Source organism: Peromyscus leucopus, chromosome 6 (assembly GCF_004664715.2).
Source record: "Peromyscus leucopus breed LL Stock chromosome 6, UCI_PerLeu_2.1, whole genome shotgun sequence".
In the NCBI taxonomy this organism is placed as follows: domain Eukaryota; kingdom Metazoa; phylum Chordata; class Mammalia; order Rodentia; family Cricetidae; genus Peromyscus; species Peromyscus leucopus.
Window position 1 is genome coordinate 95,989,077 of NC_051068.1, and position 22,629 is coordinate 96,011,705.

The 22,629-nt window shown below is 42.7% G+C and overlaps 1 protein-coding gene across 2 annotated transcripts in view; it reads right to left on the reverse strand.

Moving 5' to 3' along the window:
- Synpo2 (synaptopodin 2) overlaps positions 1 to 20,981 on the reverse strand; it is a 158,871-nt gene extending 137,890 nt beyond the window's left edge. The window contains exon 1 of one of the 2 annotated variants that reach the window (XM_028881467.2): positions 20,704 to 20,981. In XM_028881467.2, the coding sequence (XP_028737300.1) occupies positions 20,704 to 20,808 (105 nt within the window). In that variant the 5' untranslated portion in view covers positions 20,809 to 20,981. The remainder of the gene's footprint in view (positions 1 to 20,703) is intronic. The other variant, XM_028881466.2, reaches the window with a different exon arrangement.
- Between the last annotated feature and the right edge of the window lie 1,648 nt (positions 20,982 to 22,629).

Below are 22,629 nucleotides of genomic sequence, written 5' to 3' on the forward strand. Positions count from 1 at the left end.
CAATTAGAAGATGCCAAGAACTATGAAAAGACATGGCGTTTACTTAAAAAAAAAAAAAAAAAAAAAAAAAAAAAAAAGGCTGGCAATAGCTACATGGAAAATGCAGATCCTTGACCAGAAGCACTAATGACAACCTCTAACACATCTGTGTGGAACCTTAGGAAAGTGTACCAAGGCCTGAAACCCTATGATAGTTGGAGCCCAAATGAAAATTCCATTTTTGTCAGTGACGGAGGGTGTCCCTACTGTCTCTCTGCCCTCCCTGGCCTCCGCCTTCGCTCCGGCCCCACAGTGTCTTCTTCAGTTCCCACTTAACTTTAGTGCAGAATAGGAACTTCAACTCATTCTCATCCTCAAAGTTGGGGTGATGTTTATAAAGCTCCCCTCAAAAAATGTGTGCTTGTTTTTAGGTTAAATACAATTTTATACCTCATCAAATTAAACATGGAGATCTTTGCTAATCAGTTAAAAAAAAACAATAAAGGTGTGATTCTATACCTGTTGTGTGCCTGGGATAGATAAATGTCCTTCTGGAAAAGAACTCGAACAACATCACACATTGAGGAGAAAATAAGGCTCTCCATGGTAAAAAGGAAGCTACCTAGACAGAAGAAGGCAGTGTGGATAATAGGGAAGGAGACCAGAGGGGCCCAGGTAAGGGCTGCACAAACCTTAAAAAGAGTTTCTATACAGTCCTGGAAAATCATCCAGTGCCTACAACCTCCCACACTAGTTCAGTTCATCCTCCAACTGAAAGACCCATGCTGCTGCCTCTCCATGAAAATCAATTAAGAGCAACTTAGGCAGAACATGTTAGATTCTCTCTCTCTCTCTCTCTCTCTCTCTCTCTCTCTCTCTCTCTCTCTCTCTCTCTCTCTCTCACACACACACACACACACACACACAATCTCTCTATTTCCTTTGCAGTTTGGCAACATCAATGTGGTGTTTTTGTCACAGAAAAGAAGCGTACTAAGAACTCAGTAAAGAATGAGAAGAGACCAAGGGCAGTGGAGACAAGAAGCAATTTCTTCACCACGTGAAAACGAAGCAGAAGATGAGAGTCATGGGGATGAGGAGGAGGATAATGGAGCAGGTCAGACCTCGATGCCTACATGGATCTGTGTATCTGCTCTCAGCCTCATGTCTGTGGTGGGGTCATGGGAAACTTTTCAACATGAAGCTCTGGAGACATTCTGTCAGGGGGAGGGGAGCAAGGGTAACGAGCTGGTAGAAAAGATGAGCTCCTTTTCCCCCTGGATTGCGGCTCTGCCACACCCTGCTCCATTCTGCCTAGGGTAAAACTGCCTGGCAGGCAGGCAGCCTATAGTTTAGACCTGAAAAGTCATTACTGTGTGTCTACTTTCTAGAGCAGCCAAAAGTGTACCATGATGCTTACAATCTACAGAAGTCATGCTGAGCACCATCTAGCAGAAAATGTTATGTTTTCATGAAACAAAAAAAAAAATAATGATGACTTCTATGGCAGTCACCTCTCACAGGTTTTGCTTTTCATTTTAGCTTGGTTTTTTTTCCCTTGTTTTTTCAAGACAGGGTTTCTCTGTGTAGCCCTGGCTGTCCTGGAACTGACTCTGCAGACCAGGCTGGCCTTGAACTCAGAGATCCACCTGCCTCTGCCTCCCCAGTGCTGGGATTAAACGTGTGCGCCACCACTGCCTGTAGTCCATTTTAGTGTGATCTTGACAGATGAAAAATAACTGACCATTCTTTGAAAAGAAAAAAAAAGAGCATACTATATTATCATCTACTTAGGGAAAGCAATCTTCTATAGTAATAACATCTAGTACTGGAGACGAGAGGTAGAAGAGGAACAGGGAGAGAAGGATTCCACAGCCTCTGCCATGGGTGGGGCACAGCCTTCTGACTTCAGAGAGCTGTGTCCTACAATTACTAGGGACAATTTCTTTATTTTCTTTTGCAGTTCCTACCCACATGAAATGATTTTTTTCTCTCCATGATGATTTCTATGTGCTATTTCCAACTAAAGGGTGATGGGGTAGTCCATAAGAAAGAAGCAACATTCTAGAAGCAACAATTATCACCTCCCAGGAAGGGGCCAAGGAGTGTAGCAGCCTTCCCAGTGACCTCCAGGACTCAAAGCCTTGACCTCACAAAGTTGATTTTTTATTTAATTGGGATAACCATAAAGGTGATAATGACATCGTTTTAAAACCTTGACTGTTTCTTCCAGTGATTGTCATGTATAATTTCTCGCCCTATAAACAATTCTTAAAATACAGCTATCACTATACCCGTCTCACAAGTGAGGAAACGAAGTAGAAGATATAGTCTACTCACTCTAAGTACAGCTTGACAGTTATGTACAGTCATTTATTAATGCATGAATAAATAATAAAATAATTTTATTGTGGCATCTCTTTTAAAAGCCATACCATTTTAAGTGGGCCAATCATTTAACCTTATTTTGCCTTTAAAAATCTATAATTTCCGGCCATGTGTAGAAGTGCAAACCTTTCATCTCAGGACTAGAGAGGCAGAGGCAGCGAGATCTCTGTGATTTCAAGGCCAGCCTGGTCTACATAGCACGTTTCAATCAAGCCAGCGCTAGACTGTATAATTTTAGAAACTGGCAAGATTGCTCCATGGGTAAAGCTCTTGTTGAAGTGTGAAGCTTTGGGTTTGGATCCCCAGAACCCACAAAAAAAGCCCTACAGAGAAGTGTGCATCTATAATCCCCAAATTGCTACTGAGAGATGGGAGGTAGAGACAGGAGAATTCCCAGGAGGGAATTCTTGTGGTCTAACTAGCCTGGCATCCACAGTGGAGAACAAAAAGAGACAACCTGAGGTTGTCCTCTGACCTCCACACGTGCTGTGGCACAGACACACCCACCCACCCACAAACATGCACACATACACACACACACTATATATATATATATATATATATATATATATATATATATATATATATATATATATATATTGTCTTATATAGTACCTATTGTCTTCAATTGATGGAAAATTGCATAGCAAAGGGATCTTAATTAGCAGTTGATATGGCATATTATGAAATGTGTTTATCAAAAGTGAAAAACTGGGACCAGGGGGTGTAAGTGTTATAGCTCTGATGGAAAGGTATCCTGGCAGTTGGGAGTCAAGAAATGCCAAAGTCACACCTCACAATAAACCTCACACAGGGATTTTTTGGGAGGAAAAACCCCAGGAGAGTGGCTGCCTCTGCTCCGGTGAGAAACAGCAGCAAACTGAGCAGAAGGCAGGGCTTACATAGTTTCTGGGGGTGAGGGGTAGTGGAACTTTGCAGGGTGAAGCTTTCCAGAGTGAGGATTGGTGGGATTTCAAGTCCAGGGCTTGGGCTTTTTACTCTGTAGGGTGGGGGCTGGGCCCAGCCTTAGGGCAATTAGAGTGTCCTGTGGGTGGAACCTGGCAGGTGGAGGTGCTGGGGGGAGAGGCCTGGCCACTCGTGTGTCTGGAGGGGCTTATGGGAGGTGTGGCTCAGTTGGTAAAGTGCTTGTCTTTCAGGCATGAGGACCTGAGTTCAGTCCCTAGCACCCACATAGAAAGCCGGGCACTGTGGCACACAGTTGTAATCCATGAGACTAGCCTGATCAGTGAGCCCCCGATCTTACTGAGAGCCTGTGTGTCAAAAGGCAAGGTGAATGGGGGAATGACTACTAAGGAACAACTCCTGAGGTTGCTCTCTGGCCTACACACACACACACACACACACACACACACACACACACACACTCACACACATGCACTAGAATACATATGTGCATACACACACATGAACACAATAAAAAAAGAAAAAGCTGCGTCGTGTGAAATAACTACCCTCAACTATTCTCTATGGATTTTTTGCTCTTGATTTTTGTCTGTATATCTGAATTGATGAAGTAAAGCTTACGCAAAGACAATCACTTCCATCTTTAACTAGAGAAATAGTAAGAATAAGCCAAGCATGGGGATGCATTCCCATAATCCTAGTACTTGGGAAGCAGCGGCAGAAGGATCAGAGCCCCCAAAGTCATCCTTGGCTATATAGTAAGTTTGAGGTCAGCCTGAAATATATGAGGCTCTGTCTCAAAAATAATAATGAGGATAATGGACAAACCCCTTTGTCATGTGACTTACATGTGCCAAACAAGCATCTTAGCACATGGCCCTTAAACGGCATGTGTATGGTTATATGACATCATATGTCTTATAAGGCATATGATAAACTGGTTGTTCGGGCTTCAGATTGTCCACCTGTACAACTGAGCAATCATCCAATATTTTTACGTACAAAACCAGCAAACTGATTATATAGTATCCTACTTCGCGGATGAGAAAGAGGGAGTTGGAGAAATGGGTTTAAGGCTACACAGTCTAAGTAGGACACAGCCCTGAAATGCGTTGTCCCTGTGGTGGGTCAGTCTCCAAACAACAGCTAACTAAGATCCTCTCCCTTGAAGGAGCACCAGAATTGACACACTAGAGAATACACTTATCCTTTGCTCTAGGTCTGACCCTGGGCAAAATGAACTCAGTCTATGCATCAAATTCTCAACTCTCACAGGGAAAATTCATTGTGGAGAAAGAGGAAGAGGTGACAGTGTATCCAAGCAGACTTCTACATAAGAAGCTGTGATTATTTGTTTGAAGGGAGCAATCTAGACACTGTTCAGCAGGCCACCACATTAGAAAAAGACAAAGGATGGGGTGGAAATATAAAAATACCATCTAAAGTTGTTCAACCTAGGACCAGTGTATTAATATTTTAATGATCACACGTCTAGGGTTTCCAGGTGAGACCTTTTTATTGTTATTATTATTACTACTATAGTCTATTCTACCTTTTTTTGAGACAGGGTTTCTCTGTGTAGTCCTGGCTGTCCTAAAACTCACTAGGTAGACCAGGCTAGCCTCAAACTCAAAGATCTGCCTGCCTCTGCCTCCCAAGTGTGGGGACTAAAGGTGTGTACCACCATTGCCTGGCTTCTACTTATTTTTTTAATCATTGGGACGGATTAGGTTTCTTACAGCTGTTTCTGATGGAAATATGCACTGGCCTTACTACTTCATGAACACTCCAGCACATCCCAGGGTCTTGGTACTTAAAGCATGTGTGTGAAGGCGCTTTCCCTGCATGGCTACCAAGATAGCTGGACTCTTACACACACACAGTTTCATTTACAAAAATGACACAGAAATGAGCTCTGAGAGTTAGCTCTTCTTAATACATGGTCTGGGAGGGATGCTGTGTTTCAGTATTATCTGTGGGGCAGACTCATGTATTTCAGACAGCTCCTGGAGAAACCTGTGATGGTTTGAAAGAAAATGGCCACCATAGGCTCGTAGGGAGTGATTGGTACTATTAAGTCGTGACTGTTTGGAAGGATTAGGACATGTGGCTTTGTTGGAGAAAGTGTGTCACTGGGGGTGAGCTTTCAAATGCTCAAGCTGGGCCCAGTGTCTCTCTCTTCCTGCTGCCTACAGATCCAGATGTAGAACTCTTAGCCACCTCTCCAGCACCTTGTCTGCCTGCATGTTGCCATGCTTCCTGCCAAGATGATAATGGACTTAAACCTCTGAACTGTAGGCCATCCCCACTTAAGTGTTTTCCTTTATAAGAGTTGCTGTGGTCATGGTTTCTTTTTACAGCAAGAGAACACTAAGACATAATTCACCTACAATGAGACCTCCTGACAAGTTAGAGGGAGATGAGGTTTTGCCACATTCTGCTGTATTTGATGAAGCAAACTTTCATTTACCTATCTAATTTGATATAATCAACACTCACAAAATGATCCTTGCTAAAACATTTCCAAAAAATGGCCTTTACTTAAAGATAACACATTTCCACTAAATCAGAAGAAGAGCTGACTCCAGCCCACCTCCGTCTCTGCTCATCACAAGTCCTACCATGAGACTGAAAACCAAGACTGGTTAACCACTTGGCATGAGTGACAAGTTTGTTGAAACTACCAAGCAGCCCACAAGGGATCGGATGTATAAACAGTGTTGCTGCAGAGGAAGTTCACTTGGGCCAGAAAATAAAAAAATTCTAGATGCAATTTTCAACAATGGCTGAAGTCAGGCAGTACTGAATTGAAAAGTTTACAGAGTTTTGAACCACATAATAAGGTTTAGAAAGATCTGGATGGATGCAATTAAAAATGGCTAAAGTAATATAATGTGACAGCAAGCTAACATTTCTCAGCAATGCTGTTAGGGATGAAAAAAAAAAAAACTCAAGAAATTGGTGTAAATCCTAACTGTATATTAAAGGTTATTTGGTGTGTGGTTGGATGAAGGTGCATATACTTCTAGAATATCTTCATCTATGGTATTTTTAGATCCAATTTTAATAATGAACTATAAACCAGGTGTAGTGGTTCATGTCTACAATTCAAGTACTTGAGAAGGCCAGACAAGGAGAGTGCCTGCTTTAACAGAAATTTACAGCAAAAAACAAAAAGATTCTAGGGTAAAGGTACAAAGTGTCTCACATCAGATGCCTTATTTGCTGGCAACTCTACAGTCAAATGATTAAGAAACAGAAGTGTAAAATTTCAACAGAATGTTATCTATACATTAAATTTTATAGAAACTTACATTTAAACTACATTGAAATTATTATGTTTGTGTGCTTGCTTGAAAGAGGGTCTTACCTTACCTTGGAGGAGGTGGGAATGGTGGAGGGAGGCTGGGGAGTGGGAGGAGGGAGGACAGGGAAATCTGTGGTTGGTATGTAAAATGAACAGACAACCTCTTAATTAAAAAAAGAAAGAAAGAAAGAGATACAATTACTATGTATCTCAGGCTAGTCTCAAACTCATTATCTTCCCGTCCTAGTAAGTACCACTACACTGGGTTGGAAATCTTTGAACCACGTTGCAACGACACCCAGTGATATAGACAGAGACTTACCTATCAGACTGGCATTTGTAGCCCTCCAAAGCTCATTGCTACTTCTTCAAACCCTTAATAGAAGTACAGAACTTGAAGTGCCCTGGTTTTATTTGACAGAAAACGAACATTCTAACTCTGCCTGTCTTTTCTAGGCTAAGACATGACTCTTAGTCACTGGTTACCTGACATGGTTCAGAACAATAAAAACAAAGTGTCCTCTAACAGTGAGCTGTTTGGAAGCAGCTTTGAGCAAAGAAATAGATGAAACAGAGAAAATGTTTTTAAAACAGATGCTGAAAATGTTTCCCTAAGTAATATTTTCATTGAAAGTATATGTTGGTATGTTATTCTTTGAAATGCCACTTCTGCATGCCTAACTAGAAAAAACTTCAAATGTGGTCTGTTATCTTCAAAATATAAAACACAGTAATATTTAACACTAAAATATAAAAACATATCCATGTAAATAGCTATAAGAACAAAGGGCAGATGCACGCAAAGACAGACATCGACTTTGAACAAAGATCTTTGCGGTGCTGGCCAATAGAATGGAAATGGCCGTCACATAAGGATGCGTCTCCTCAACACGTGTCTAGGTATTCTCTGAGACTGTCTTTGTAAACTGTGATGGCATTTAAACTCAAGTTCCAAAGTAAATAAAATCTCATTAGCTCTTTAAATAAATTGTAACCCACTGAGGCCACATTAAGATTAAGAAAAAATTCATAAATTCCATCAATCATTGTTTTTACTAGGAAAAAAAGACTGTTCTCACCAAAAGAAAAACTTGTTTCAGTGAGATTAAGAATGCATTCTTGCTTTTGGCAAGAATGGAGACATGGCTCAGTGGTTAAGAACACTTGTTGCTCATGCAGAGGACCTGGGTTTGGTTCCCAGCACCTACATGGTTGCCCACAATCCTCTGTACCTTCAGTTCCAGGGCATCTGACACTCTTTTCTGACCTGTGTGGGCACCAGGCATGCATGCAGTACACATACACATATGTAGACAAAACACTCATGCACATTAAATCTTTTTTTTAAAAAAAACACTTTTGTACCATAGAATAATAAAAAAGCTAGTTTTAAATACTGTTGACTTAACCTTTTATTCTTTTATTCATTTCTCTTCACTTACACTAGATGTAAATTGTTATCACATCATTACATATGTGTATGTATATAGGATGTGTCTGCATGTATGATATATGTACACACTGCATATGTGTGTGTATGGAGTTTGCTCAAAACTTTTACTTCATGAGGCTCTGTGTTAGTTTGAACAAGAATGGCCCCCATAGGTTCATATATTTGAAGGCTTAGTCACCAGCAAGTGGCACTACTCGAAAGGAGTAGAAGGATTAAAAGATGTGGCCTTGTTGGAGGAAGTAAGTCACTAGGCTGTAGGCTTTGAAGTTTCAGAAGCCCATCCAAGCCCAGAGTCTCTTCCTGCTGCCTGTGGATCCAGATGTAGAACTCTCAGCTACTTCTCCAGCTCCGTGTCTGTCTCTGTGTCTCCAGGTTCCCTGTCATGATGATAATGGACTAAATCTCTGAAACTGTAAGCCAGCCCCGATTAAATGGTTTCTGTCATAAGAATTGTGATGGTCGTGGTGTCTCTTCACAGCAATAGAACAGTGACTAAGACAGGCACAGTCAAAACAGTTGGACATCAGTTATCTGCTAGAAAGACAGACACATGAGGAAAGTTCCATGCAGAAGCACATGGAACACATAGCAAACCCATATGGTAATAGTACATAGGACCCGAGTTCAATTCTCAGCACCCACATGGCAGCTCACAACCATCTGTAGTTTCAGGAGATCTGATATCTTCCTCTTGGCCTCTGCAGATCCCAACCATACAAGTAGTGCAAAGACATTAATTACATGCAGGCAAAAAAAAAATACACAATCGAGGCCAGCCTGGGCTACCGAGTGAGCTCCAGGAAAGGCGCAAAGCTACGCAGAGAAACCCTGTCTCAAAAAAACAAAAAAAAACAAAAAAAAAAAAAAAATACACAAAACTTTTAATTTTTAATAAACTAAGAAATACACAGTGCCATAGGACATGGTGGTGAATGCCTATAATCCAAGTAGCTTATCAAGTGTAGTCGGGAGGACTGAGAATTTAAGGGCTACATTGTGTACACAGCAAATCGAAGCCAGCTTAGTCTATCTGAAACCCCGTCTCAACCCCACTATACTTCCCTCTCCATTCCACCATAAAACAGTTAAAAATATTTTTAAAGGCCAGGTGTGGTGGCTCATGCCTATAATCCAAGCTTTCAGGTTTTTGCGGTAGCTAGCTGGTGGTAAGTTTGAGGTCGGCCTGGTTTACACAGCCGGTTCTAAGCCTACCCAGAGTACAAAGTGAGACCTTGTCTAAAAAGAAGAAAAGGAAGGAAGGAGAGAGGGAGGGAGGGAGAGAGGAAGGAAGGAAGGAAGGAAGGAAGGAAGGAAGGAAGGAAGGAGGGAAGGAGGGAAGGAGGGAAGGAGGGAAGGAGGGAAGGAGGGAAGGAGGGAAGGAATTGTGAAATTTCCAAATGGCTAAATGTACTCCTGGGCGAGACAGGTGATGCGGACTGACAGTTCGAAGGGCTTTGCATGCCTCTGTGGGGCCACCAGTCTGCAAAGGAGCCACAGACACACACACTACAAATTGGCCCCTGCTTTCATCTTGCCATTGAACAACTGCGTGACCTTAAGGTATTGACTGAAATTCCTTCCAACCAAAATTGCTCATTCATAAAAGTGGCTAAAGGGTCACTGTAAATTCAGTCGTTCATAAAACATCTATACTATGGCCGGGCGGTGGTGGCGCACGCCTTTAATCCCAGCACTCGGGAGGCAGAGCCAGGTGGATCTCTGTGAGTTTGAGGCCAGCCTGGGCTACCAAGTGAGCTCCAGGAAAGGCGCAAAGCTACGCAGAGAAACCCTGTCTCGAAAAACCAAAAAAAAAAAAAAAAACATCTATACTAGTTCATTTTCTGCCACTGTGATAAACACCATGATGAAAAGCCACTTTAGGCAGGAAAGGGCTTATCTCATCTTATCCATTATAGCCTATCACTGGGGGAAGCCAGAGCATGCAAGGGGGGGGCCGGGGGAGGGGGGACCTGGAAGCAGAGACCATAGAGGAACACTGCCTGCTGGCTTGCTCTCTATATCCCTTTCATGGCTTCAAAACCAGGACTATTTGGGAGATTCTTATACATTCCAAGTTCAGCTGCCAGCCTGAGATGAAACCTTGGAACCCTCTGGACCACAGCTTCTGTGTGCTGACTGAGGAAATGCTTCCTAGAATATTTTGCCTCAGTGATGCTGGTCTTTTCTTAATTGTGAGAGATTTTTCAGCCCCAGCTAATCAGCATCAAATGTCCTAGTAAAGCAGACATTTGGTGTTTTGCCCACATGTATGTCGATATCAGACCTTGGAGTTACAGACAGTTGTGAGCTGCCATGTGGGTGCTGGGGATTGAACCTGGGTCTTCTGGAAAAGCAGTCAGTGCTCTTAACCACTGAGCCATCTCTCCAGCTCAGATTCTTAGCTCAAAATAGTACATAAACAGCCCTGGCACAGTCCTTGAGGGACTCTAAACTCTCCTCTGAAACGTCACACTCCAGGCCTCCTTCATTTGCATTCCTCTCAATATTCTTATCTCCTAAGCTTCCAAAGAACAGCGCACTAAGTTCTGAACATATGGCTTTTCTAACCCAAAGCTCTTGAAGCCACATGATTAGGTTTGTCACAGCAATTGCTCACGGATCTGGTGCAATCTGGTATTTTCTATACTGGTTTGCTTTCAATTGCTGTGATTAAACACTGACCAAAAGCAACCCAGACAACCTGGAAGAAGCCTCTTTTTTTGTTGCTCTCCACAAACTGTTAAGGCCCTATGGCTAAGGACAACACCTCCGTAACTCACTGAACACAGAGAAGTTGAGCTGGTGCCTACCTAGAGCCTTCACCCCTACTGACCAGTGTTCATGGTACGGGAAGGGATTCCACACACTACCAAAGGGGAAAAGTAAACACCAACCCAGCTACAAACCCATCAGTCTAAAATGGTGATCTGTCTAGTGTGCATTAGTGGCACAGAGCTTGTGGGAGCAACCAACCGCTGATTGGAATTAAGGCCCACTCCATGAGATGGAGCCCATGCCTGATACTGCTCAGGTGGCCAAGAATCTGAGACCGGAGAGGCCACATACCCAGGGGGAAACCAAATACTATTGTTCTACTAAAGGAACACAGCAATAAATGACTCCTAACAATATTCTGTTAAACCCACAGTTAGTGTCTTGATCATCCATCATCATCAGAGGTTACTCCTGCAGTAGATAGGAACAAATACAGAGACCCACAACTGGAATGAAAGAATGAGAGACTTTGAAACACTTAGTTCTAAGTGAGATGTCTCCATCAATCCCTTCCTTCGGGGTTCATGGAACTCTGAGGAAGAGGACGCAGGAAGATTATTAGAGCCAGTGGGGATGGAAGACACCAAGAAAACAGGCCTGGACACAACAGGACTGCTGTAAGTATAAAACCACAGAGACTGAGGCAGCAAGCACAGGGCCTGTGCAGATCTAAGCCAGATGGGGTCCCAAGGCCGAAAGGGAAGCAGACACAAGCCTCCACCCCTAACCCAGCTATCTGCAGTTGAAAACTGCCCACAAGGGAAAGATTAGTTTTCTTCACCAGAGTCCCACTGAGTATACAAGCCACACCCCATGCCCAGCAGTGAATGGCCAACACAGAATAATCTCAGTGGTATTTTGGGAGGGGTTTCTTGTTTTATAATGTTTTGTCAGGAGTTTTTTTTTTTTCCTTACAAATCTTTTGCTTATATACTATGGTTCTCAATTTTGTTTTTATGTGTTTTCTGCATGTGCGAATGTGTGTATCTCAGTGTCTGTATGTGTTTCTTGTGGTTTTTTTCCTGTGGCTCCTTTTGTTTGCTTGTTTGTTTGTTTGTTTGTTTGTTTTGCCCTATTTGGGTTTGTTTTTGTCTTATCTTATAGTATTATTATTAACATTAATATTTTTTATTTTTTATTAAGACAATTTTTCATTCATTTTACACACCATCAAAGATCCCCCTCTTGTCTCCCCCTGCCCCCCAGCTTCCCCCCTAACCTACCCCCACTCCCCACCACATGAAGGGAAGGTCTCCCATAGAGAGGCATATCCAGTAGAGGCAGGTCCAAGCCCTTCTCCCTGCCTCAAGGCTGCACAAGGTGTCCCATCGTAGATAGTGGGCTCCAAAAAGCCACCTCATGCACCAGGGATGAATTCTGATCCTACCACCAGGGACCCCCCCCAAGCAGATCAAGCTACACAATTGTCTTGCTGTGCAGAGGGCCTAGTCCTGTCTCATGCAGGCTCCACAGTCATTGATCCAACTTTCATGAGTTCCTACTAGTTTGGTTTGGTCATCTCTGCAGGTTTCCCCACCATAATCCTGGTGCACTTACTTATAGAATCCCTCCTCTCTCTCTCTAATTAATAGTAATATTAATTGATGCTTTGTTTTCTAATGAGAGAGAGAAAGAAAGGGTATGGATTTGGGTGGATGGGGAAGTAGGGAGCATCTGGGAGGAGTTGGGGAGGGGAACCATAATCAGACTATATTGTATGAAAGAAAATCTATTTTCAATTTAAAAGAAAAAAGAAAAAAATAGTCCATGTATGTAAATAGAGAAGTGTGAGATATTTAAAATGTTGATTAGAAAAAAATAACAAGGAACCTAATATCATATATACAGTAAAATAAAACTAAAAAAGAAATGCTCAATTGTTTTCCAAGTTAAAAGAAAAATCAATGCCAATGAGTAACATAAAAACACCAGAAAGTCTAAGATTACTGATCAATGCTAGTACACAGTCCAGTTCTGAACATTCTAGTAAAGTGGTGGTGACTAACAGATTACTTCTATGTTTAGTGTAAAGGTTAGCTGACAAACCATTTAGGCCTGGAGGGGTAGCCCAGTGGTTAAGAGGAGCAGAGGTTCTGGTCTCAGCACTCCTGTCAGATGGTCCACAACTGCCTGGAACTCTAGCTCCAGGTGACCCAGTACTCTCTTCTGGCCTCCCTGGGCACCTGCACTTACATGCACATAAACACACACACGTGTACACACACACACACACACACACACACACACACACACAATTATGTTAAAAATAAAACAAATCTTTTAAAAAATCAAAACAATATTCACATTTTAATGAAAATATGATAAAGAATGTAATTTGTGATTTATAAATATAGGGTGTTCTTTGTAAGTCTTGTGATGACTACAAGTTAAAAACCCATGGTAAGCCAGACTTAGTGCATGTGCCTTAATCCCAGTACTCAGGAAGCAGAAGCAGGTAGATCTTCAAGTACTAGGCCAGCCTGGTCTACACAGCACATTCCAGAACAGCCAGGACTATACAGGGAAACCCGATCTCAAAAAATAAACAAAAATATCTATGGCAGTTATATTAAATAAAAATAAGAACCAAAGAATCAAAACATAGTACTTAACTACAAAGGAAGACAGTAAGAGAAGAAACAAGGAAAGAAGAAGAACAGAAAGAGAAAGAAAGAAAGAAAGAAAGAAAGAAAGAAAGAAAGAAAGAAAGAAAGAAAAAGAAAGAAAGAAAGAGAAAGAGAGAAAGAAGAAAGGAAGGAAGGAAGGAAGGAAGGATGTACAAAACATCCAGAAAGTCAAATAAAAATAATGGCAGTGCTCAGTTCTTACTTCTCAATAACCACTTTGAATAAAAGCAGATTAAATTCTCTAGGAGCTAGTGTGAATGAAGAGTTTTCAAAAATTCAAGACATACCCACTTAGAAGACATTCATTTCATCAGAGAGCGAAAGCTAAGGAAAGATAGCCCACACAACTAGAAACCAAAAGTGAGTAAGAGCGGTGCACTAATGTCAGATAAAATAGATCATAGTCAAACCTGAACAGGAGACAGAGAAGGCAATTGCATACAAGTGTAAATTCAGTAAAAAGATTTAACGTGTGTGTGTGTGTGTGTGTGTGTGTGTGTGTGTGTGTGTGTGTGTTGTGTATATGTGAAATGCCAAACCTATATATGCATTACACATTTCTCACAACTGCTTGTGGAGTGTTCTCTGGAATAGAACACACATTAAGCCAAAAAACAAACCTAAACAAACAAGAAGACTGAAATCATATCAAGTATCTTTTTCCTGATTACAATGACATAAAACAGGAAATAACAAGAAAATCAGACAATACAAAAATAAATGGAAACTAGAAAACATAAACTTGAACAACCAGTAGATTAATGAAGAAGTTAAAAAGAAAAAATTTAAATTCTTAAGACAAAACAGAAGTTAAAAAATGTAAATTCTTAAGACAAAACAGAAACAAAGCGTATAAAAATTCATAGAACACAGTAAAACTGTTCTAAAAAAGAAGTTTACAGTAATAAATTCCTACATAAGAAAATAAGAGAGCTGGGTGTTGGTAGCCCACACCTTTAATCTCAGCACTCAGGAGGCAGATGCAGGCAGATCTCTGAATTGTTGATGTGTGGTGTCTACTTATTGTCAAGGTCTAGAGGTTAAGAAAGAACATTGGCAATAGTCTGTGATGTTTGGAGGTCTATGGGATTCCAATTACCAACAATTCCAAAGGAGGGAACTCATTCCTGCACTGAGCATTTTTTTAAGATTTAATTTTATTTTCCCCTTTTATTAAAAATAGATTCTTTTCACATACAATATATCTTTATTACAACTGCTCCTCCCTCTGCTCCTCCCAGATCTTCCCCCAACTCTCCTCCCATTTGGATTCACTCCCTTTCTATCTCTCATTAGGAAAGAATAGGCTTCTAAGAGACAACGACAAAACATAACAAAACAAAATATAAAACAAAAACCATCACATAGAAGTTGGACAAGGCGAACCAACAGAAGGGGAAAAAAGAGACCTAAGAGAAGGTACAAGAATCCGAGACCCACTTGTTCACACATTCAGGAGTCCCATAAAAACACTAAACTGAAAGCTGTAACATGTACACAGGGGACCTGGTGCAGACTTGTGTAGGCCCTGAGCTTGCTGCTTCAGTCTCTGAGTTCATAGGAGCTTTGCTCTGGAGGGCCTTGTTCTCCTGGTGTCCTCCATCCCCTCTGGTTCTTACTCTCTATCTGCCTCCTCTTCCCCAGGGTTCCCAGAGCTCTGAGGAGGGATTTAATGGAGCTGTCCATTTAGAGCTGTGGCACTGGGCTTTTGATTTGTTGTCCTGTGGTGTCACATGGGAACACCATTGCTTATCACAGGGTAACTCCATCAAGCTCTTTCTAGATGTTTATTATATATTTTAGGGCAGGAAGCTTCCACATGACTATTTTGAAATGTCTTTAGTGTTAATTATCCCTCCCTGTATCTCCTCATCTACTCTAACAGTGTTCTCTGGACATAACAGGGTAGTTACACATATGAACTCCCACCAGCTATGACAGCATGCCCAAGACCCCCAGGATGGTTTTTTGCTTTTAAGCAGAGGCTTACTTTCAGCTGGTCTAGAGAGATATTTCTTTAATGCTATCAGATTCTAGAACTCAAGATTTAATAAATATTATGAGTATTTATTAGGTATTTTAGTAAAATAAAAACTGAGGTGATTTTAATAAATTTCTTTTTCTTTTCCTCCTCCTTCCTCTTCTCTCCACCTCCTCTATATTTCTCTAGTTTTCACCGTCTCCCTTCCTGCTTCTCATCAGTACCACCCACTCCCATTTATAAATGCACTAGGCAGGTGAACAAGGTCACTGTGACAATGTTCTATCACTGCATAGAGACGCCATGCACCAAATGACTTTTATAAAGGGAAGCGTGTAATCGGGGGGCTGGCTTACAGTTTCAGAGTGTTAGCCGATTATCATCATGGTGGGGAGTGTGGCAGCAGGAAGGAAGGCATGGTGCTGGAGAAGGAGCTGAGAGCTTTCCATCCTGGTCCACAGGGGCCATTCTCCTTCAGCTATCACACCCACTGTCAAAACAGACACATGGGAACAAACGCCCACAGTCCCATGTGACAGGCAGGCCTAGTGTTTAGTATCATCACATTGGGGCATCCCAACACCTCTTCTTCTTTTTTTTTAATTTTTATTTTAAATTACATTCATGATATTAATCACATTTGTGGTATTCATAGATTACATTTGCAGTATTCATTCAATTTTATATATATTTTAAATGCCGAATGTCATTTATTGAAGGAGGGAGGAGGTCTTAAATACAGGCTTACAGCACAATGGGAGAACCCCGGAGGGCAGAAGTTCGCTACTGATGTTTTACAATCTTGCATCTAAGCTGTTAACACCCATTATTCAGGATACACAGACAAGGAACTTACCTTAAGCATTCAGGAGGGTGGAACTTGGCAGGGAATTAGCATAGGGAGGATATCAAGGTCAAGGTCTGCAAACAAGGCAACAGTTACCCAAAATGGGGGCCAGGGTCCTAGGTCCCCCTTTTATTAAAAAATGAGCTTCTGACTTGGGTTGTGTGGGACATCAGCAGGTCACCTTACCTGTCATGGAGACGCCTGCCCAGGCAACACAGGTGCTCTGTCTTAGGTTGGTGAGAGCCCCCCAGGCATTATCCATCTCTGAATACTCATTATCATACAGGCTTAATCGTGCCAACACCTCTTCTTGATCCAATAGCCCACTTATCTTGACATTAGAAGGGGAAATCTCCAACTGCTAATCATGACCTCCTCACAATGCCAGGAACTCACCCAGCTCTTAGCCTCTCGCTGGTCCTCCTCTTGATTAGACTGAGAAAGAATTGAAGCGCTCACAGGACATACCAGGACTTAGCGCTTAGGGGCCATGGCTGGCCTCAGCTCTCTTCAGCAGGGCTTGTGTTTTGCTCATATATCCAAACTCCCCTTGGAATGTTAAGAAATATTGATGCCAGGGCAAACCTCAGACTCACTACCTCAGGGCTGAACACAGGTTATGGGATTATTACTTTTTTTTTAAAGAAACTTTTATGGTGGACCACCTTAATTTATATTTAGTCTGACCATTTATTTTCTCATTACTTTCAAAATGTGAGTTATTTTTTCAATTGTAAGATTTGTTTGCAAAACAAAACTTTCTCTCCAAGTCCTTATAGGAAGATTTCTCCAAGTGGTTTGCCAAGAGACTGTCAGGGACATGGCCATGCAGGCACACGTCCCCGAGGAGAGGTTCATAAAGTGAAAACATCAACATCCTTTTTGTGCAGAAATGTGCAAACACACAATGGGACTTTCTGTCTAGATAAACTCACTCCTGGGATGAATTGAGAATCTGCTTTGCTGCGGATTATCCTGTGAGTGGGTGTTACAAAGGTCTGTTTCAAATTACAGATCATAGACATGTGGAACAGTACTGATTACTTGGACTTTAAGTTTTTCAGTTGACCTTAAAAAAAACCCAGAATTTTATGTCATTGAGCTTGAATGTCAATGTAAACTCTCGCTAATATTCTTCTTTTGAATCTTTAAAATATTGGGTTTGTATACAGTTCAGTGTACCAGGCAAATGTTAAAAATATTTGTGCCTCTCTCAGAAATAACTAAATTATCATTAGAAAGCTACTTCCTGGGGGATAAAAAGCAATTAAATTTCTGATCTTAATAATCCTGAACTAAATTTTACTATACTATTTCAGAGTGTTATAATTTCTACACAGGATTATTAATAATCTAGACATTTAAGTATTTTATTATTAGCCAAAGGGTAATGTTTTAAATTTTCTATTTTAAGAGATGCTTATAGTTTTTAAACTCTAAAATTAATAACTTGTATGGATTTTGCTGAAAGAGGATTTAATGTAGCCTAGGCTGGGCTAGAACTCACTTTGCAGGTGTAGATGACTGAACTGATATTCCAGCCTCTACCTCCCAAGTATGTCATTTGCATATTCTTTATCTAACTCACTGGCCAGCCTCCTCTGCTTTGCTTTTCAGCTTCTTTACTTATTCCCTCCTGCTTGGAGCTCACTCAGTCATAATGAGATGTCAGTCTACGGGCAACTGACATCCACTTCGCCTTGAACTTGGTGAAAAACCTTTCCTGGGGGTTCACTCCCTGAGTTGCTGGAGTGTCTTAAAAAGCTCTCAGGTGCCGAGCCGTGGTGGTACGTGCCTTTAATCTCAGCATTTGGGAGGCAGAGCCAGGCAGATCTCTGTGAGTTGGAGGCCAGCCTGGTCCACAGAGCGAGATCCAGGACAGGCACCAAAACAACACAGAGAAACCCTGTCTCAAAACAAACAAACAAACAAAGAGCTCTCGGGTAAAGCAAGTATGAGAATATAAAAAAATCAAATATAATCAACTTGAATCAATGAAAAACATGGAAAGACATAGTCACAGTTATCTGAAGCATACCCCTCGTTTAACTCAGTTTACAACTCATAACATATAAGGAAAAGGCAGACTGTAGGGCGTGGAGTGCCCACAGAAACACAAATTAAGCAAACATTCAAAACTTCCATAATAGCATTTTAATATTGACTATAAATAAACTAGAATATTATACAACGTGGAGTGGGGGGCATGTTGGGGAGTGAACTCAGAACTCCCCACATGCTCTTTTTTTTTTTTTTTTTTTTTTTTGGTTTTTCGAGACAGGGTTTCTCTGTTTAGCTTCTTCTATTGACCTACATCTCCAGCCTCTGACCCACGAGAGCTCATTAACGTGAATGCCTAGGTGCTTTCATAATGATCTTTCAAAAGCCACCAGCATATTGCCTGGATATTTTAGGGAAGATGATTTAGGCAGAGTACAGGACCAGTGTACTTGACTTTCATACAGCCTGGCAACTGAGAAACCAGTGGAAAATGAGCCACGGGACCCCTCTCCAGAATTTGGCTTCACAGAGTTACCACAAACTGAAGTCAGCGCATAAGAGGACTCCGATGAAACCCACCATCCACTGTGTCCTCCAGGCTTAGCCACGGGAAAGCCTGTGCAGGACGACAGCTGTCAGCCACCTCCCTTCCCACACTTCAGTTAGCAGACGAGGGATTCTAAATTACACACTGTTAGGACTAGTGAATATTTGAGCAACATAGATCTCGTGAAGTATATAGGTCTCATTTCTTCCTCAATTTTCTCCTCCCCTTACCCAGTCAACATCTCCCCTTCCATGGCAACGGAGCCGGGGACAGTGACCAGTGGGGCTCAGGGCAAACTGCAAGTTAGGTCAGAGCCACAATTAGACTCCAACTCTTAGCTACTGGAGCCAGCCAACCAACCGCCACTGCACAAATCTGCCTTAGTCCCCTGAGCCGTGGGCTATGCTGGATCCCGCGTTCGCATGGTGTCTGCTGTTGGTTCCTGACTCCTGAAGAATCCCAGCGGAGCTGCCTTCCAACCCTTTGTCATCCTGCCCTTCCAAACCGAGCCGCCGCCGCGAGAGGAGGACTCAGCTTCCCTAGGCCTTTTCCATACCCAGAAGAACTCAAAGAGCCTGGGACCTAGGAGGAACTTTCCAGAAATAAACTGCTTTCATCTTCCAGTTCGGGGGCTCACACTCCGTTTCTGCACTTCTCACTAGGTGGCAGAACTCAACCACCGAAGAAAGGGCTTTCTGCTGGATGCCTGCGAGCAGAAATTTTCAAAGAAACTTCTGCCTTCACAGGGAACATTCGTAAGAGGTAAAAAGACACAGGGAAAGAATAGCTACAAAGGCAGTGACCCGCCTGCTCCATAGGGATCTAGATTCATTTTAAACATAAAAACGCAACAAGGAAGCAGCCTCTTCTGCCTCCGTATACTGTCATAGAATTCTACAGTTCAGTATTAACGTTTGATTAAAAGACTTCACTTTCTTGTTTTTTAACTTTATTTTAGCTGAATGCCAGTTAGAAACTAGAGCTCTCTATCAGATGGTGGGTATTGTGCTAAGCTGGAACTCAGGCTAATGTGACAAAGATTTTAAATAGCTATTAGGTGCACCAGAAAGTTAGATGCAATTAGTGCATATGTAAAGTACCTGTGAATACACTAACAGACTCAGCATGGTTCATATGCTTATGCCTACACACACACACACACACACACACACACACACACACACACACGTTATACATATATATATATATATATATAGCCATTAAAAAGGAAGAGGTCATGGGGCATGGGAGGCGTTGGAAGAAGGAAAGGGAATGGAGAGAAATAATGTAATTATATTTTAGTAGACTAAAATTTAAAAACATAATAAAGTAGCTATGCGTCTGTTCTGAGCTCTTAGCCAGGTGAGTACAGTTACTGGGATATAGTACTTGGGCTCTTGCATTTCTTTAAATCCTTAGAAGGCTATTCTTTTAAACCGATTCCAGGACAGTTCTTTATATCTTAGTGATCATTGCCCCAAGCTGGCCTTTTTGTGCCCATTGCACACTAATGTCACTCCAGCTGTTTATGAGAGCCCAGTGGTTGTCCATGGGAAGCTAAGGCCCTTCTCCTCTGCTGGGAGTCAGGCAAAGCCATGTGAACAAGAACACAAGAACACATCAAAGTGGAGGAAGGCTGCCGGCTGTCAGGTAACAATTAACCAACCCTCATCTCCACCTGATATGTATCACATAATGACAGCATGGTATATGGTGTACATCTCTCCACACAATTCTTTTTTAAAAAAGCCACATCCTAGATAAATCCATCAACAGCGCAGACAGCAAGCCAATGACCAGAACGACCATCAACAGGTTGTTTTGGTCCTCTCATTCCAGCCTCTAACAGCCCAGAACACCTCTCTTGGTCCTACCTTTGCGACTTGCAAGGGCTGCTTCTGCTCCTTGCCTCCTTGTAGTCTGAACCCCCAGGGCGCCCCTCCAGTCATGGAAATGCAGATAAAATCTCCAGTGCCCATTTTCTCCTTTCAGCTGGGCAGCATCAAGAGCTTGGGGAAGACAGGCGAGGCTGGGGTGCGGTGGAGGATGCGCCTTAAGCTCGGCTGGTGCGGAGGGTGCAGGATGGTGCAGGGCTGCCCCGTGGCTGGCTTGCAGGGAAAGTGCGCGGAGAAGCGGAGCCTCCCCACCGCCCTCCCAGCACCTGTACCGCCCTCTCTTGCGTCACACCCTTTGCCCAGCCCACTTTCAGCAAAAAGAAAAAAAAAAAACCACCAGAGCTTCACACTAAAAGAAAAATCCCTGTTACGGACACGGTGGGGTGGGATGAGTGTAGAGAGGGGAGAACAGCATTGTTCTTGCTCTCGCTGATTCGGCGCCAGCACCTGAGTAGAACGGAGATTTAGTGATTCTATAAATAGCAGCCAGCTTGGAGGCCGTTGAACTTCCATGAGTAACTGGCTAAAAAAGCATAAACTCTCGGAACTCAATTACTAGAGAGTTAGACTCTCTCCCTCAAAGAAAGGCTTCTTCATCTACCACATGGATGAATGAGAAAGAAGAGGTAAAGCGAGTTTCAGTTCTGTTCTGTCTACTGTTTGCAGAAAGCAACCCTTTAAAGGGGGGGGGGGAATAAAACACAAGCAGTTTTGAAAATCTTTTCTGAAACTGTACTTTTCTGAACTGACAGGTTTAGAGGAGGAAAGAGGTGGGGGGAACGGAGGGGGGCATTCCACTGGAAACTATCTTCTAATAACTTTTTTCTGTTTCAAGGTTTGCGATACTTTAAATGTTTGCTGGTGTTGCTTATTTCGTGCATGCATATAGCGTGTTGAGGTCCAATTGATCCCCTATTCCACCCCGCTTCCAATTCTCCCCCGATTCCCACCGCTGCTGTTCCCTCCCAGCTTCGTGTGGTCATCTGTGAAGCTGACCGAGTCCTCTTGTGCTGCCGGTGTGTGAGTAGGTGAAGGATGCCTTTAGTGAGCATCCTCTAATGAAAACTGACTCTCTCTCTCCTGGCAGCCCTCAGCTGCCGGAAGCTCCAAAATGCGTACAGAGACAACACAATGGCCAAACATTGGTGAGGTCACGGTGAACATGTGCTACAATATTTCTGTCAGAGGAGCACTGATTCATCATCACCTGCTGACCCAACGAGGCCTGAGGGGCCTCGAATATGTGTGTCTTCTCTTGGAAGGCGTGCTATCGGAATGCCATGTGAGCAGGTGCAGACTGCGCTCTGCAGCTCTGGTGAGGGGCAGAGTGAGCAGTGAGAGAGGATGCCCTTGGGCCTTCCCTGAGGCATATTCGCTCATCTCTCTGACCTCTGTTCGGAGGCTGACAGTGGTATGCAGAGGAACTGCCACTCCTGGCTCTATCACGAGGGTCACAGAGCATGGGGCATGCTCACCAGCAACAGCTGCTTCCACAGAGAGCTCGGCGCTGCTGCCTTTCTCAATCTTGGAACATTAGAGCATGCCTTACTGCTGGGGCTGCCGACACCAGGTAAAGACCGTAAACTGCTGGACTTACGCAGCAAGATCGTCTCACAGTTCTGGAGGCGTGATGGTTTGTATGTCTCGTGTTTTGGAGGTCGTGGAATCTTTGTGACTGTGGCCTAACCTAGCAAAGATGGGTCAGCAAGGGTGGGCCTTGAAGGGCATGTCCTGGCTCTGGTCGAAGCTTTCTGCTTCCTATCTGCTTCAAGATGAGAGGCGCCCAAGCCATCCTCTCCTGCTGCCGTGATGGACTGTATCCACAAACCCTCAGCCAGAATTAGTCCTTCCTCCCTTGTGTGGCTTCTGTCAAGGATTTTGTCACAGCAAGGCAAAAGTAACTGG